General features: G+C 54.6%; 2 protein-coding genes across 5 annotated transcripts; one reads left to right on the top strand and one right to left on the bottom strand.

The window, feature by feature from the left end:
• Positions 1–101: 101 nt before the first annotated feature.
• On the bottom strand, positions 102–2,264 carry TMEM208 (transmembrane protein 208). Its single transcript, NM_001034285.2, has 6 exons — positions 2,170–2,264; positions 1,639–1,734; positions 1,083–1,142; positions 865–1,001; positions 485–569; positions 102–384 (listed from the first exon to the last, which is right to left on the bottom strand). The coding sequence occupies exons 1-6, from the start codon at positions 2,173–2,175 to the stop codon at positions 247–249; spliced, it is 522 nt and encodes a 173-aa protein (NP_001029457.1). The 5' UTR covers positions 2,176–2,264; the 3' UTR covers positions 102–246.
• Positions 2,265–2,284: 20 nt separating this feature from the next.
• On the top strand, positions 2,285–16,509 carry LOC525426 (F-box/LRR-repeat protein 2). 4 transcript variants are annotated; one of them, XM_059877453.1, is made up of 8 exons: positions 2,285–2,420; positions 5,794–5,895; positions 12,674–12,796; positions 12,921–13,666; positions 14,888–15,103; positions 15,229–15,372; positions 15,548–15,765; positions 15,849–16,509. In XM_059877453.1, exons 4-8 carry the CDS (start codon positions 12,956–12,958, stop codon positions 16,015–16,017), a joined length of 1,458 nt encoding a protein of 485 aa, XP_059733436.1. In that variant the 5' UTR covers positions 2,285–2,420; positions 5,794–5,895; positions 12,674–12,796; positions 12,921–12,955; the 3' UTR covers positions 16,018–16,509. The 4 variants fall into 4 exon arrangements, with proteins under 4 accessions (XP_059733436.1, XP_010812955.1, XP_059733434.1 ...); XM_010814653.4 differs by having other exon boundaries at positions 2,309–2,420; positions 12,674–13,666; XM_059877452.1 differs by lacking the exon at positions 2,285–2,420 and having other exon boundaries at positions 2,427–5,895.
• The last annotated feature ends 110 nt before the right edge of the window (positions 16,510–16,619 follow it).

Here is a 16,619-nt window from a genome sequence, read left to right as displayed (position 1 = left end):
TCAGGGTGCCCACCACGCTGGGCCCGTAGCAGAAAAGAAAATTCCAAAGAACTGGCTGTTTCTGCCTTAGCTCTCTCATTATCACCCACAAAGCCATTAGCCACATTATAAGCCATTTATTCAACAAACCTATACCCTAGACTGCTTTTGGCCCCTGGACTAGGCCCTCACTGCTCCTGGCATGGGGACCACACAGCCTGATAGAGCCACTCAGGGCTCAGAAACCCGGGGCCATAATGTCAGTGGCTATAACCGCTTCATCTGCCGCCGCTCCTGTCGGCGCTGCCGTTTCTCATTGTGCTCTGGCGCTGGGGCGCCACTGTCCGCTGTGAACCAGGGGCCCAGGACATTGACCCACAGGAGGTAAAGAGCTCTGCCTGGAGCCTAGAAGAAAAAAAGGTAACTTGAAGCCAGGTGCAGGAAATCAAAGAAGAGAAGGCTTAGATGCTCCAGCTCCTCCTCGGGAGCCCCGCAACCCACGTACCAGGAGCCAGAAGGACCAGATGTAGAGGGAGAAACAGCTGAGCACCTGCACAATAGCTGTCAGTAGGATCACATCTTTAAGGTGCCTGTGGAGAGAAGGGAAGCTGCAAGGGCCAAAAGTAGTAGCTGGGGAATTCCCTCTGGTCCAGTGGTTAGGATTCCATGCTTTCACTGCTGAAGGCCTGGGTTCAATCCCTGGTTGGGGAACTAAGATCCCACAAACTGTGCAGCACAGCCAAAAATGTTTACATAAAAATAAGAGATGGGCCCTAGTTCAACTCCCTTCCACCCTCTTCAAGTTGCTGTGGGTCTTGGGCTATCTGGGCCCCAGCACCCCAGCCCTGGCGCTGCTCACCTGGGCTGACAGCGGGGGACACTCACTCTGCCATGCCCTGCTCCATGTTGAGATCCATTCCACCATCCACCAGGGCCCCATCCTCAGAGAAGGCTGCCCTTGCCATCGAGCTCATAGAGTGGTAGCTGGCCCCGTATACTGCCAGACTAAAGAGCAGGGCCATCTGTGGAACAAGAATGGGGGTGTTAAAAGGGCAGCCACTGACCCTATGGGCTTCCCATTTCCCAGGATGGGGGACACTTACCCAGGCCCAAAATGAGGCAGATGAGTAGAAGACGACCAAGGTCACAAGACAGTAAATGGCCTGTAAGCAGACATGGGTCAGGCTAGTATCAAAAGCTTACTTAACCATGGACCTTCCTTGACTCTGACTCTAGACCAGGTGATGAAAGGAGACAAATCGTTACTTACAGGGTTGGGGGGAAGAGATCTGCTCCCAGAATATCCAGACACCCCTGACACAGGAAGGAAGCCCCTGTGCATTTAGGATGGGAAAGGCTCAAGTCCATTTGAGACTTACACCCTCTTTTTGCTTTTGTTTTTCGTTTTGACTATTCAGCACTTTCTCTGCACCAGGATTCTTTCTCATTTACTTGGCTGCACTCGGTCTTAATTTTAGCATATGGGATCTAGGGAGTCTTAGCCACTGGACCACCAGGGAAGTCCCTCCCTCTTATTTTTAATTGGAGCTTTCTTCTGGAGCTTTGGCTGTCACACACCCCCACCACTCTACCCCACCAAACAGAGCTGAGGACTATGGAACCTTGGGTGGGCACAGAAGCAAGGAGGGAGGCACTTACATTAGCCCCCAGTATGATTCGCAGGTAGAACTTCAGGGTCTCTTTGTTCTCCTCAAATATCTGCTTCTTCCCTCTCGTGCCCACTTTTCCTTTGGGCTGCAGAGAGATAACGAGATACTATCAAAATCCTCAGCAGTCAGGATCTTCCTTAGCCGCCCCACCATTCCGGTTAGCTGAATGGGCTTGACTGGGGTCCCTCTCCGGCCTCTGCTGGAGTAAACCCGATCTGGGCTGACGCTATCCTGCCTCACGCCCCTCAGATCTCTAGCTAGTCCTGATACTGTTCGATACCGACGCCCATCGCCCTCAGGCCCCTCGATCTCTGCAGCCCTGGTACTGTCTGCTACAGACTCCCAGCACTCTCTGGCACCAGCTGTGGTATGGTCCTGGATGGCCACTGGATGGCGCCCCACTCCAGTGGGGGGCGGCCACTGGATTGACCCATTTCCCTTGAAGCCCTTCCTCTGATTTCAGTCTCCCGGCCCCGGGAGCGTTTTGCCACGGGGACCACGCCCTACTCGCCCTCCTTACCGCCATAGTGAGACGCAAATACCCAACCAAGGAAAGAAGGGAGAGCGACCGAAACCGCACTCAATTGGTACCACATCGGCAGCACAGGCACTTCCGGTGCAGATCCAATACGTCACACCTGGGACGGAAGTTGGAGATCCACTTCCTTCCCAAGCTACGCCTTCCAGAGCCAGCGGGACTACACTTCCCAGAAAGCCTTGCGCGGGGGCGGAGGCGGCAGGGATGCGATGGCGGAGTCGCTGCCGCTGGAGGTGAGAGGAGGCCGCCCTCAGGCCTAGCTCGGGACAGGCCCCGCCCTCGGGGTCCCAGACTGTGGGGAGGGGCTGTCAGACAGCTCTCCCGGCCCCGCCCGTCTGGCGGAAAAGACCCGGCCGGGAGATCCCTGGACCTGCAGGCTATGGGTAACGGCCCCGCCTTTGGGCCACTCTGTCTCCTTACCTTGGGGGACCATCCTCTCCTCCCCCATCGGCCCCAGGAGGTAGCTGCTGTCACCTCAGCGAGGACAGGGCCTCTGCCTACCCCTGACCTCTTGAGATGGCCGTCCCTCCCTCTCAGTTCTGGAAGATGTCCGCTGCATCCCATCAGCCCCGAAGGGTAACCGATCTTACCCCCATTGGTCCCTTGGAATGGTCGCTCCATTCCCTTCCCTTCGAGAGATGGCTGCCCCTTCCCCTGGCGGTGGAAGACAGACTGCCCCTTCCCATCAACTTGGGGCATGGTCTCTGAGTTCCCTCACTGAGGACAGGCCTGCTCCCCACTTCCTCAGCCCCTAGTGATGGCCATCCCTGCCTCCTTCACCTTCATCCTTCATGGGATGTTTGCTCCTTCTACTTAAATTGGAGCAAGATCACTCTGCCGCTGTTGTCGCGAGACAGATAAGTTTTGTCCCAGTGGCCTCTTGGGATGGCCTCTCCATCCTGTTTGCCCAGAAAGTTGGCAGCCCCCTCCCACTGCCCAAGAAAGACAGGGCACCCTTTCCCCATCGGCCCTTGGAATGATGTTCCACACCCAGTGAGTCCCCTGCGATGGCATCCTTTCCCCCTTCTGCCCCAGAGGATATCTGTCCCATCACCGTGGATCACAAAGATGACCAGTCATATCTCTAGTAGCCCCTTGGAATGGAGTTCCTGGGATGGCCACTCCACGCTTAGCACTGCCTCTTCTGTTTCCTCTAGAAAGGCTTTCCCCCTTCTCAGCTCAAAGAATCATGCTGCCTCCCCTCAGTGAGGACAGATTTGTTGCCCTCCTTTTGCTCTGTGGGTTGGCTGCTGAACCCCAGAAGACAGGATGACCACTATCTTACCTCAGCTCAGACAAGTTTTCCTGCCTGCTCTTGGGGATCAGAGCGTGGTCAGTCCCAGTCCCCATCAAAGTTCTCTTCCCCAGGCCTAGCCTCTCTGGCCCAGAGGCTGTTCTCACCAGTCATTCTCCTCTCGGTAATGATCTGTTTTATCTTCCCACCCCTTCCTTGAGCAAACCTTTGGTGAAAAGAGAGGTAAAAGACAGTCCATCCTTATTTAATTCAATCCAGTAAGTACTGAGTACCTTCATGTACTAGCAATCAGGGAAGGGAAGAAGAGACCAAGTGGGCTGGTGAGGGTCAAGTTTAAGGGCATTCCAGGAAAAAGGTCCACATAGGCAAAAGAAAATAAGAAAATCAACATGCTGTGTTTGTAGGACACTGAGAAGACTGGCTTGTGGAAGCTCTGGGATCAGGGGTCCAGTCAGGCATGGAGGCCTGGCAGTGCTGACCCAGGAGAAGAAATTTTGTCTTGAGGGTATTGGCGAACCCCAAAGGTTTTCATCAGGAGTGCACTGAGACTGAAAGCTGTTTCTTAGGAAAATTAACCTTGTTGCAGTCTGTGGAATGATTAGCAAGGATGAACCTGGAGGCAAGGAGATCAGGTGGGAGACTTGGAAGGAACCCTGGTCTGGGGTGATGAAGATCACTAAGGTGGAAAGGTTTCAAAGGTAGAATTATTAATAACAGCAATCCAGGAACCATTTATGGATCATCTACTAGGTGTGAAGCATATTATATCTATTAAATATATATATATATATAATTTAATCCCTGTCATAAGACTGTGAGGGCAGCTGGTAAAGAATCCTCCTGCAATGCAGGAGACCTCAGTTCGATTCCTACATTGGCAAGTTCCCCTGGAGAAAGGAAAGGCTACCCACTCTAGTATTCTTGGGCTTCCTTGGTGGCTCAGACGGTAAAGAATTCGTCTGCAATGTGGGAGACCTGGGTTTGATCCCTGGGTTGGGAAGATGCCCTGGAGAAGGGCATGGCAGCCTACTCCAGTATTCTTGCCTGGAGAATCCCCATGGACAGAGGAGCCTGGCGGGCTACAGTCCACGGGGTTGCAGAGTTGGACATGACTGGACGACTAAGCACAGCACATAAGACTGTGATCTAGATTTTTTTAATAACCCCATTTTACAGGTGTGGGTTGAGGTTCAGAGACATCACATACCTTGCCTGAGGTCACACAGCTAGGAACTAGTGGAGCTGGGATTTGAATGAGTCTAAGTAAAGCCTATGCTTTACACCTGTATCTAGAGTAAGGGACAGAAGAGCGTGAGGAGTATAAAGTTTTATCAGGATCTTCAGACAAGATGCTCTGTTGCCACTGAAGCTCGGGGGCTGGAAAGTTGGGAGGAGGGGCTGCTTTGGACTGAGGTGAAGGTGATGGTAAAACATTTGGATGAAGAATCCTGTGGACAGTTGGCAATACTAGACTAGCACATGAATGATAAAACAATATGGAATACTGAATTGTTGGTTTTTCTTATAGAGGTAATTGTTAAAGCAATGCAAGTGAATTTATTATCCTAGAAAGTGAACAAATTTAAAGACTCAGGTCTGAGCCCTGGGAGCCACAGAAGAATCTAGAAACAGGGCAATTGGAGTGGTGAGTGGAGCCCTAGAAAACACAGTCATAGAAGTCAAGGAGGGAAGATTCCAGAAGAAAAGAATAGTTAATATCAGATTATTCTTGGTCTCACAGGCAGCTCCCTTCCCCAGTCCCTAAGAAAGCCTCCACCCCCAGCCTCATAGAGCATAGGTGGAGTGAGGGCCTTAGCCTGCCAGGATGGGTCTTGCTGAGAATTGTAACAGCTGGCTGAGAAGCCAAGTTGGCAGTGAAGAAGATGGACGAGTACAGTCCCAGTGTGACTTCCTGAAGATCAGCACTTGCCTTGTTGTGTGCAAGACACTTTACCATGATATTTAACCGTCACAGTAACCCACTTAAATCTCACTACAACTGTCTTTTTATAGATAAGAAAAATAAGGCTCAGAGGGGTCAGTTGAGAGAATAAGGATCTAAACTAGGTTCATCTAGTCCCAGTGCCCAGGCCCTTTTTATCAAATTGAGCAGGAAGTTTGATTTTTATCAGAACAAACCTGCATCCAGATGGTGCTCAGGAAAGGTTTGTTCCCAGTAAAGATACCTGGAGACTGGAGAGGAGAAGTGAAGACTCTCTGAAGCTTAGGATCCAAGATGAGCTAGAAGCCAGCACTCTAGTCCCCTCTGACCTACCGTGCTGCCAGAAAGAGAAGATTTCAGAGGGCCCCACCAGCACTAACAGCCCCGATGCCCTGTCTTTTTCCCTCAGATGGTCACATATATTCTGAGCTTCCTGCCTCTGTCAGATCAGAAAGAGGCCTCCCTCGTGAGCCGGGCTTGGTACTGTGCAGCCCAGATTGCCCTTCGGGAGGTAAGGTGCTTACCCTCACCCAGCCCATTCCCAGTGGTCTCACTTCAGCTTGCTCGTGGCCCTGCTCATACATCATCCATCCGTTCATTCCTGCATATTTATTCATACATACTTGGCTCTGGGTCCGGTACTGGGACTCTACAGATGAACCAAACATAGTCCCCTCTCCTGAGAAACTCATAGTCCAGTGAAGGAAAAAGACAAATACGTGAGTGATCATGATGTTGTGTGCTCAGGGCATTGGCATGAAGGGGGCCATGGGAACATGAAGGACACGGAAGGAGACTGGCAGCATCAGGGAAGGCTTCCTGAAGGAACAGGATGAGAAGCGTGAAGGTTGGTCTTCAGGACTCATAACTGCACAGGCGAAGGCACCAAGGTGTGAAATAGTTCTGGAAACGACCACCCAGGTTCGCTATGACTGGAACTTGGGTGTGTGGGAGAGAAGTGGTGGGAGATGAGGCTAGAAAGGGGTCAGACAGCCAGACAGATGTGGCAGGTGGTATTGCTAGGGTTTTCTCCTGGTTACCATCGTGGGTAACGAGGTAACCCATGGAACTTTAGGAACATTAAAGGAACATCAGGCAGGGGAGTGACATGCATTGATTTATGTCTTAGATCTCCACAGTGCCGAGTGGACTGAGAGGTGAGTCGTAGGGAGACAACCCGCTAGGAGATGAGTGCAGGCATTTGTGTTAGTTTGGAAGGCAAGCAATGAGTGCCCTTTGTTTCAGTTTTGACTGTCACTGAGGTTGAACAATTTTCTCATTAGCGGACCATTTATATTTCCCTCTTTTGTGTATTTCTGTTCCTTGTCTAATTATTGGGGTCTTAGTATTTTTCTTATCGATTTGTATGAACTTTTTATACATTAAAGAAGTTAATCTTTTACATACTTACTGAAATATATTCCTCATATATTTGCCTTTTTAAATTTGACTTGTAGATATGTGTTATTTATGAGATATACAGGGATTAAATTTCTGGGTTGTTGACTCTGAACATCATTTTCTTTATTTCTGCCATTGCTTTAGAGATACTTTGCCTCTTCAAAGATCTGATAAATATACACTCATATTTTCCTTTTATTTTAAATTTGGATTTACTTCTTAGATCAGTTTTAGGTTCACAGCAAAACTGTTTTATGGCTTGAATTTATATATATATATATATATATATATTTGGTGTAATTTATTTTGACTTATGCTGTAAGGTAAGGAGCTAAACTGATTAGTTTTCAAGTAGCCCAAGTACCATTTATGTATAATGGATTGGAAGCCTCCTCTGTCAAATTTTAAATGAGTGTTTAAGTACGGTCTGTTGTTGAGTTCTCTCTCCAGTGTCATTGAGCCTAGTTTCTAAACAAATTTGATTTGAACTTGTTGAAAATTTGAAGTATAAAACATATAAATGATGAGATCCAGTTGGTAGTTGGACTTCTGAGAGAGGAATTCAAGGGAAAGATCCGGGTAATAAATATAGGTGAAGGTGTCATTCTGAACAGGCGGAGGTTTAAGCCTTGGATCTCAGTCACTTTCCCTGGGGAGAACAAGAGGAGCCAGAAGAGCAGGCCACAGAGACTGCCCAGGAAGGATACCAGTCCAGAGGCAAGCAGAGGAGGAGGGGCCTGTAGAGAGGCCTCCCTCATCTGGATGGTGATGCTACCTCTGTGCCCAGCACTGTGCTAGGCCCCAGGGCTGGGGCAGACACAGCACTCAGAGTTAATAGTGAGAGAGAGACAGCACTGCACTCAAAATCTTAAGAAAGGTGCATAGACGCATACCAAAGATGCAGAGAAGATTCACAGAAGACTTCATGGAGAAGGGGATGCTTGTGTTAAATCTTAAGAGAGGATACATATTTTGTTAAGGAATAGGTGAGAGGTCAGACCACCCCCCCCCAACCCCCAGAAAAAAACAGGTGAACCCAGGTATGGAAGTATAAGACAGTGGTCTGAAATTAGCATTCCAGAGCCAGAGTGCAGAGCAGGCATGGGAAAGCTGGGGCCGAAGAAGTAGGCAGGGGGCTGACATAAAAGGGCTTGAATGCCAGCCAAGAAGCTCAGCTTCCATCCTGTGCAGTGGTGAACCATCAAAGGGCCTGAAAAGTGTGGTCAGCTGCCTTTTGTCAGGATCACTTACCAAGAGTAGACTGGAGCCAGAGAGACTGAAGGCCAAGAGGAAATAGGAGATGGGCTGGAAAGGACCTTGGGCATTGTGGATATGAGGGAGCAGTCTAGGATGATTACCAGATTTCTGACTTAGGTGATTTGGTAGAAGGCGCTGAGAGTTTGGGAGAAGCGGGGATAAGGCAGTAAATTCAGATTGGGCCATACTGCATCCTTGTATCTGGAGAGAGGTCCATAAGGCCATGGCTCCCAGTATCTGGTGCTCAGGAAAAGGTGTGGGAAACAGAGTAGGTGGAATGGGATGAAGTCTGCTGGGGTGCACGTGGAGGGAAACTGTGTGTGTGTGTGTGTGTGGTGGAATGGAACAATTCATGGAGAACCCACTGGTCCATGGGTTGGGTCTTTCTGCTCTTTGATGACCCCAAATGGGGAGCAGGCTAGAAGGTAGGAGAGACAAGAGGCCAGAGTCTCAGAACCCCCAGTAGGAGAGAACACCAGGGAGACAGGCCATCCCGAGTAGGCACCATGGTGCAGCAGAGAGGAAGGACACTTGTGGGAGGTCTGCAGAGGAGCCCTCAGGTGTTGGTGACCTTGATGGAGAGGGGCTGTTTCTGGGAATGAAGGATTCTGTGGGGACAGTGGTGGAGGGATCAGTGGGCAAAGCTATGGTCAAGAGGTGGCCGCCGTGGGTGTGGGCACCCATGTGCTTCCAAAAAGCATGATGGTAAAGGGGAGGGGCGAGGGGGGTTGCAGGGTCAAGGGAAGCCTTTGTTAAGACTCTGGGGTGTTTGTGGACTCTGAGGAAGGAGAAGTGGAAAGGCAGAGATTTCGGGGTTCACAGAGGAGAGGGTGGGGACAGGCTCAGTAGGCTGGGAGAAGGGGGTCTCCTTGAACCCAAGAGCAAAATAGGGAAGGAGGTTCTGATGAGTCCTGCCAAGGATGGGCTGGTGGATGTGAACAGGGCAGGAGGGCCTTCCCACCTAAGGGCTTTGGTTTCTATTTGAAACATCTCTGAGAAGGCTGGAGTGAGGGCAGGGAGCTGCAGTAGCATCAGGGGCTTGGAAAGAAGTCTAGGGGAGTGAGAAGAGAAGGGGGCTGTGAGGAGAGGGGTGCCACTGCAGACAGGAAGGGAGGCTGTGGCTTCCTCGGACAGCACATACCCAGAGGCAGCCATGGTCTCATCATCCCTGGCTGGCAGAGGGCACAGAGAGCAGGTGCACCCACATGATGGGCAGGGCCACGGGGGCCCTCACGAGAGGCCATCAGCCAGGGAGGCTTCTTGGAGTCTAGCAAAGAAGCAGGGTGCAGAAGAAGCCAAGTGGGCAGTCAGGCCTAGGGATGAAGGTGAGACTGGAACAGGAGTGAGGGAAGGAAGAAGAGGAGGAGGCCGGGGTCAGAGTTTGGGATCCAGAGTCTACCATTTTAGCACTGGAGCTTCTCCAGTGAACCCTGAGCTCCAGATAGAGCACTGACAAAGACCCATTCGGTGACTCTGCAAAGCTCAGCCCCCTACTCCACCGCCAGGACTGGGAGCCCTGGGAAGCCAGGCCACAGATACCTGGGCATCTAGGGCCGACACCACCGAACAATCTCTGGAGCCCTATTGGCAGGAACCATCTCCCAGGGTGCAGCGGGCTGAGGAGGTGGTACCCCAGCTAGTAGATGCTGTGGAAGATTCTGGCTCACCAAGGCCAAGCTGTGTGGCTCCAGGCCAGGCTAGGATGCTTGACTTGGTAACTTCTTAATCTCCTTCACCTGCCCCCACTTAATTCCACTTTTTCTCAAATAAGCAGACAGACAAAGGCAACACCTGACATACACCTGGGCTCCGTCCATACCTGGGACTGGGGTGGAGGTGCTGCCACCGGGCTGGTCACTGTGAAGATCTCAGGATGGCTCCTGCCCCTTGCTGCCTTTTCCTGCCTGAGGTGTCTATAAGAGCCTCTAGATATGAGCCCCAAAGTCTTATTCCTCTCTGGAGACCAAAGCCCCTAGGCGCCAGGACATAGGCTTCCTCAAGGTCCTTCTGGAAAACAGGCGTGCTAACTTTGGATTCCTGTGCTGGCAGACAGGAGGGTCATGTCTCTCTCAGATGGTTTTCCAAGTCTGCACACAGGCCTGCTGTCTCAGCTCAGGACTTCAGTAGTTACAACAGAGTCCTGGCCTCTCACAGTCAAGGGACATGTATTGCTTTTAGCAGGTTTAGGGCATTTTCCAAATGAGTCCGCATTTACTCTTAAGATGCCAGCATTAAGAAGGGAGGAGACCGGGGGGCTAGTTGGCCCCTCTGTGCTGAGGCAACTGAAGCTGGAGCAGGTACCCGTGTTGTACTCCCTTGGGGCTTTAGAAGCATCTTCCCAGGCCCTGGGGAGGGGCACTTTCCTACACTGGGGCAAAGACCAGAACCCAGAAGGCTGCCGCTTGGCCCCCACAGAGAGTAAATATCCCCAACAGACCGCTCCTGGACTTCTGTATGAGTCCCAGGTAGACCACCTGGGTGATGGCTTAGAGGCTGTCTTCTCCCCACCAAGAAAAACTGTGGGGAGCAGGGAGGTGGCCTCAAAACTCACCTGGCCCCATAGTTGGAAGTCCTTTAGGCCAGGCCCTGCCCCTTCACTAGGTAGCTCTTGGGGCCACCTGCCAGCCCTGCACTTGGACCTGGGCTGTTCGTTTACCTTGTGTATAAGAAGGCAGTGGGAGAGGGAAGAACACTGCTGGCAGCCAAGGCTCAGGCAGATAGGGAAAGAAGGAAGACTGAAGGCAGCTGGTGCTGGGGGCTGCGGGGTGCCATGTGACTGGTGGGGGCAGGTGCTGCCTGGCAACCAGCACTGCTCTACACTCCCCCAACCAGAGTTCATTCTACTCATCATGAGACTGGCTCATCTAGCACTGCAGGGCTTTGAAATGGCTGGAGGCATGCTTTACCGTTCCTTTCTAAAACCTTTTCTCCTTGATTTTTTCAGTACGCTCCCCAGCCTCACACACTGGTATCTTCGCTAGCTCTCCTTCAATCTGAGAGAGGGACCCAGGTCTGGCGTCCCCACTCCCCACTCCCCACTGTCTCCTGGTGTCCACGGCGGGGATCTATGGGCAGAGCTCCTCTCACCTGAATTGACCATGGGGTCTGAACTGGGCACCTGGTTTGACTCCCAGACTCCCATGAAATTGGTGGGAGCTGGTCTCCGTCTAACCACAGGCTCGTTCCCGGGACGACAGCCCTCGGGGGCTGCTTCTCTCTGGGGCAGAAGCCAGGTGGGGTCTCCACACCTGGAATGAGTTCCACCTGTCTTCCTGGAAGAATCCTGTTGATAAGCATCTTGCAGGGAGCGCATATTACGCATCATTTTGACCTTTCTGGTTCCCTTTTGATGATTTTCTGTGGGGGACAAGCAGGGAATGTCAGCTTGTTCTTCCTGTTACTCACTGGACAGGTTTCTGGGGGAGCCTGCTTGTGAAAACAAGAATCTATGAGTATCACTTGCCTGCAGCCTGGGCGTTGGTGGGGGTAGAGAAATGGGGCTAGGGTTTCAGAAGCCAAGCCCTCTTCTCCCTCCCCCACAGACCAGTTCCACACATTCCTGTACTTTCTGTCCTTTGGCTCCCTCTGGCACAAGATCAGGGAAGCTTCTCTGAAAACAACTACTGGCGGGTCCTCACACTCCTAAACAAGCCAACCCTTCCCCACAACTAGCCCTGAGCTTGCCTCCCCGCCCCACCGGACTCCAGCTCTGTGCTCCCCAAGCTCCCCGGTTCCTCTCCAGTAGAGCCAACTTCCTCCCTGCCTCTGAAATTCGTTCTCTGAGCTCCTGTCCACAGAAATAGTACACTTCTCCCTCCTCAACTGCAGGAATCAGACAGACCCTCCAGAGATAAGACCAGGGATCACAAGCGCATCTCCAATCTCCAGCCTAAAGGGCCTTCACGTGTGCGTATACACACGCATCCACGCATGCGCACACCACACTTACATGCGTAGGCACATTTTTCACTTACACACAAAAGCCAGGTTTGCAAACATTCTTGTGGCCGAGACACTGAGGCCACCAGGGTACCTTGGCCTCACTGCCTGCCCCAGATCTCTGGCATCTGGGCCACAGGGCGTTGTGGTGAGCGACACCTGCCGTTGCTTCTTCCCGCCTTCAGCTGCTCTGAGGGCTATTTATATGCTCTTGAGAAAGTGGGGGAGGCTGATTGCTTAGCTAAGACTAAGCTGAGGCCCTGGATTTGGAGTCCATGGGTCCCAAGGCCACCTTCTGGAAGTCCCCAAAGTTGGAGTCCAGAATGCTTTGTCCTCCTGCTCCCAGGGGCCTTCGCTGGCTCTCTTCCAGGGCACCCCCCCAGCCCTCCTGTACCCAGCATGCCAAGTCCCCACTCTGGCCCAGCCTCTCCATAGGCGCTCAGCCCCGGCCATCACTAACTTTCTGTCCTCCCCTCATAGTCCTCCCCCTTGAGCCCCAGTATGACCCGTCCTCCCTGCTCCCACGTCCCATCAGCACCCCCTCAGGCACGTGACACCACAGTGGGTCCCCATTGTAGAAGGGCCCTTCCCTGATCTTCCCTCAAACTCTGGCCAGCAAATTGCCACCAGACTCAATGGCTGGCACACTGTGAGGCCAGAGGGCTAACCCCAGGCCCGCTGCTGCCTTGTAGGCCAGCGTGCAGTACAACATCCCCGTGTCGTCTGCCTCCCTTCCGGCCATCAAGAGCCTGGGTCTCAGGGGCATCACCTGCATCAGCCTGACCAACCTGGATGGCTCGCCGGCTTCACTCCAGGTGCTGCGGTCTGTTACCCACCACCTGGGCCCGCACCTGCAGAGCTTGTGCCTTGGTGGGGGCAGCCCCACAGAGGCCTCCTTCGTGGCCCTAATCCTGGGCTGCCCGGCTCTGCGTATCCTAGACCTCAGTGGCTGCAACAGCCTCTTCACGTCAGGCATGCTGCTGGCTCAGCCTGAGACGGCGCAGCAGGTCCAGCAGGCGCTGAGCGGCCTCCGTGAGCTCAGCCTGGCTAGCCTTCGGGACCTGGCCGACCTCAGCTTCAACCGGCTCAGCAGTTGTGCCCCCTGCCTGGAGCGCCTCTCCTTGGCCTACTGCCACCTCACCTTCCAGCTAGGCCCAGCCTGGGGCACCATCGGCCCCCAGGACTCCTCCCCCTCCCAACTCTCCTTCCGCAACCTGCTGCGATTCCTGAAGGAGCGGGCTGGTAGGCTGCACGCCCTGGACCTGAGCGGCACTGGTTTGCCGCCCGAGGCCCTGCGGGCACTGGGCCAGGTGGCCGGGCTGCAGCTGCAGGAACTGAGCCTGCATAGCTGCCGGGACCTCTCCACAGAGGCCGTGGCCGCCCTTTGCCACCAGCAACCAGGCCTTACCTCCCTGGACCTCAGCGGCTGCTCAGAACTGGCTGATGGAGCAGTCCTGGCCGTGAGCCGGGGCCTGCGGCACCTGCGGCGCCTGAGCCTGAGGAAGCTGCAGCGGCTGACAGATGCGGGATGCTCAGCCCTAGGGGGCCTGTGTGAGCTGCAGAGCCTGGACTTGGCCGAATGCTGCCTGGTGAGAGGGCGGGAACTGGCCCAGTCCCTGGGCTCGGTGTGCGCAGCTCCACCCCCACTGGCCTCCCTCAGCCTGGCCTACTGCTCCTCACTCAAGGTGAGCGTTCCACCCCTTCCTTCCATCCTCACCAGGGCCAGGGATTGGGGGAACTGGGAGCCTGGCACCAGGGAGGTGCCCTGTGTTTGTGTCCAAGTGAACTGGAAGAGGAAAGGTGCCTAGGCAGACAGTGCTGCTGCCCACACTCCTCCCTGCAGCCCCCGTGGTGGGTCCCTGCAGAGGGAGGTCCCAGAGACCAGAGGGGCCCACCCACGAGGTGACCCACACCTCACAAGTCCAGTGCTTGGTGATCACTGCAGTCTCGGGAGGGGACTGAGGGCGGGTGTTCGCGGGGCAGGGGTGACAGAACCAAGCCCTGGGGGATGGGGCACCGAGGTTACACAGCAGTAGTTGCTCAGGAGGGGCCCTGGGGAGGCCATGTGACAAGGGAGGAAGAGGGTCATTTCTTGGTTGATGCTGGTTACTTCAATAGGGCTCAGCCCTGTCCCTCTGGGTGGTGTCCCTGTCTTAGCAGTGTCGCCCTCTCCCTCTTTAGCAGATTATTCCTTCAATCTATGGCTGTGCCCAGAGCATTCCCCACCTGAAAAGTGTCTCAACATTTTCCCCCAAATGCCTCTCTTTTGCCCTACTCCATCCTCACTGTGTCGATCGTGTGTCTCTTAGCCATTCTTTCTGGAGGCCCATGTTCCCATGTCTGCATCTCTACAAAGCAGCTTCCTCTGTCCTGCCCTTAGTTCTTGCCCCCCCCATCCCCCAACTGCTCCTGGCAGGTGGCAGCTCTGCCATATGTCCCCCCAGTTCTAGAGGGAGCATATCTGATTGGTGCTGGGAGCACAGAGAAGGTGAACGCCTTAGAGATTTTCACCTGCATCCTTCCTACACCAGCCAATCTAGGTATTTGTCCTTCTCCCTGGGTCCCCCTTCTCAGTCCACCACGTCCACTGTGACACACAGCACAGGAACACTGATGCACCCTTCCCTGGGCCCTGTGACAGTCTCCTGTTGCCTGTGGGGCTGTAATTTTGGGCAGAACCTTCCTAGGGACCCCTCCCTGCCTGAGCAGCAAAGGCTTCCTCCTACAGCCCCACCAAGAGCTGGAGCACTGGGCCTCCAGGCCCAAGGACACCTCTTCCTGGCCACAGGGCCCCTGTGGCCATGCTGCAGGCCCCGTGGGAGCTGGACCTCACAGCCTGCCACGCCTCGTGACACAGGCAACGGGCACCTCCCCATCACCCGCTCCCTTTTCCACTTCCCTCCTAGGACGCCTCGGTGCTCTCCCTGATCCCAGGGCTGGGCCCACGCCTCAGGGTGCTAGACTTGTCCTCCTGTGTGGCCCTCACCAACCAGACCCTGCAGGCCATCTGTACCTACCTCACCCGCCTCTCAGTCCTGCGCCTGGCCTGGTGCAAGGAGCTGGGTGACTGGGGGCTCCTGGGGCTGGGGGAGCCCATCCAGGCGCCTTCGCAGGAGCCTCAGGTGCGAGACCCTCAAAGTCATGGCGGGTGGGGGGTCCCTGGGCTCAGCTGCCCTCCTTCGTCCCTCTCCGGCAACAGTTGAGGGCCAAACTCAGGAGGAACCTGAGCAGGAGCTTCCTCCCACAGCCCCACGAAGAGCTGGAGTACCGGGCCTCCAGCCCCAAGGACCCCTCTCCCCAGCCACAGGGCCCCTCCCTGCTCATGCTGCAGGCCCTGCAGGAGCTGGACCTCACAGCCTGCAGCAAGCTGACTGATGCCAGTTTAACCAAGGTGTGAGGCTGGGGGCGTGGATAGGCTGAGGACCCCAGGGCTAGAGCTTTTTGCTTGGAACAAGCCCTTTTCTTATGGGCTTCTGCTAGATGTGGCAGTTCCTCTGGCTGGGGGTAGGGAGCCGGAAGGGCTCCAGGGCCTCATTACCCTCCCTGTCCCTACTGCATCCTTGCAGGTGCTCCAGTTCCCCCAGCTGAGGCAGCTATCACTGAGCCTGCTGCCAGCACTCACAGACAAGGCCTTGGTGGCTGTGGCCAAGGGCTGCCCCAGCCTGGAGCGCTTGGCGCTAAGTCACTGCAGCCTCCTCAGCGACCAGGGCTGGGCGCAGGCGGCCAGCTCCTGGCCGAGGCTGCAGCACCTCAACCTGTCCAGTTGCAGTCAGCTCACGGAGCAGTTGAGTGTGTCAGGGGCTGCCCACGGTGGGGGCTGGCTGGGCTTGGGCTGGGTCAGGTGCTCACTTGGCGGCTTCCCTGCAGAACTCTGGATTCCGTCGGGCAGGCGTGCAGGCAGCTGCGGATGGTAGATGTGGCCATGTGTCCCGGCATCAGCATAGCCTCCGTCAGGCGCTTCCAAGCCCAACTGCCTGAGGTGATCTGCATCCAGTCCCGCTTCGTGGGAGGGGCGGACCTGACCCTAACGCTCTGATGCCAGATAAGTGACCGGTGGCTCAGCCTCTGTCACCTCCAGCATCCCCGGCCCTGGCCTCTTGACCTGGAGTTTGACTCAGCACCTCCTGCCCCTCTCTGTTACATGCCCCAGAGGGCCTTCCCCAAGCTAGAAACCCCTTCACTGGGTCTGAGAGTGGGATGATACCAGGACAGCCCACCGGGCCTCTTGCCTGCCTGCCACACAGCCCACAGGAACCTTCTCCAGCTACATGGCACTGCCACAGGCCCCCGAAAATGCCAGATCCTGCTCGCCTGTCCAGGCATGGGTCCAGAGGCCAGGCCATTGGTGGGCTGGGTCTGGTGCTAGAAAAAGTAGACCCCGGTACCTTTTGTTCCACCCACTTCTCACACTAAGGCCTGTGCCCGGCCTTGTTCCCTACAGCTCTCCCAGCGCCCCCACCAGCACTGAGTTTTAGCAGCTAAGCCACAGTCTTTGTTGTATACCCAAGATTAAAAATTCCAGATCTTTCTTCCTTGTCTGAAGTTCTCAGACCAAAGGGCCCCTCCCCACCTCAGTGAAGCAGCCCGGCCCGGCCCAGCCCAGGGACAATGTGTAGGAAATGCCAGAGGGACAGACAG

This window comes from Bos taurus, chromosome 18, assembly GCF_002263795.3.
Source record: "Bos taurus isolate L1 Dominette 01449 registration number 42190680 breed Hereford chromosome 18, ARS-UCD2.0, whole genome shotgun sequence".
Lineage (NCBI taxonomy): Eukaryota > Metazoa > Chordata > Mammalia > Artiodactyla > Bovidae > Bos > Bos taurus.
The sequence above is the reverse complement of the archived record's forward strand: the minus strand, read 5'-3'. Positions and strand labels throughout refer to the sequence as shown.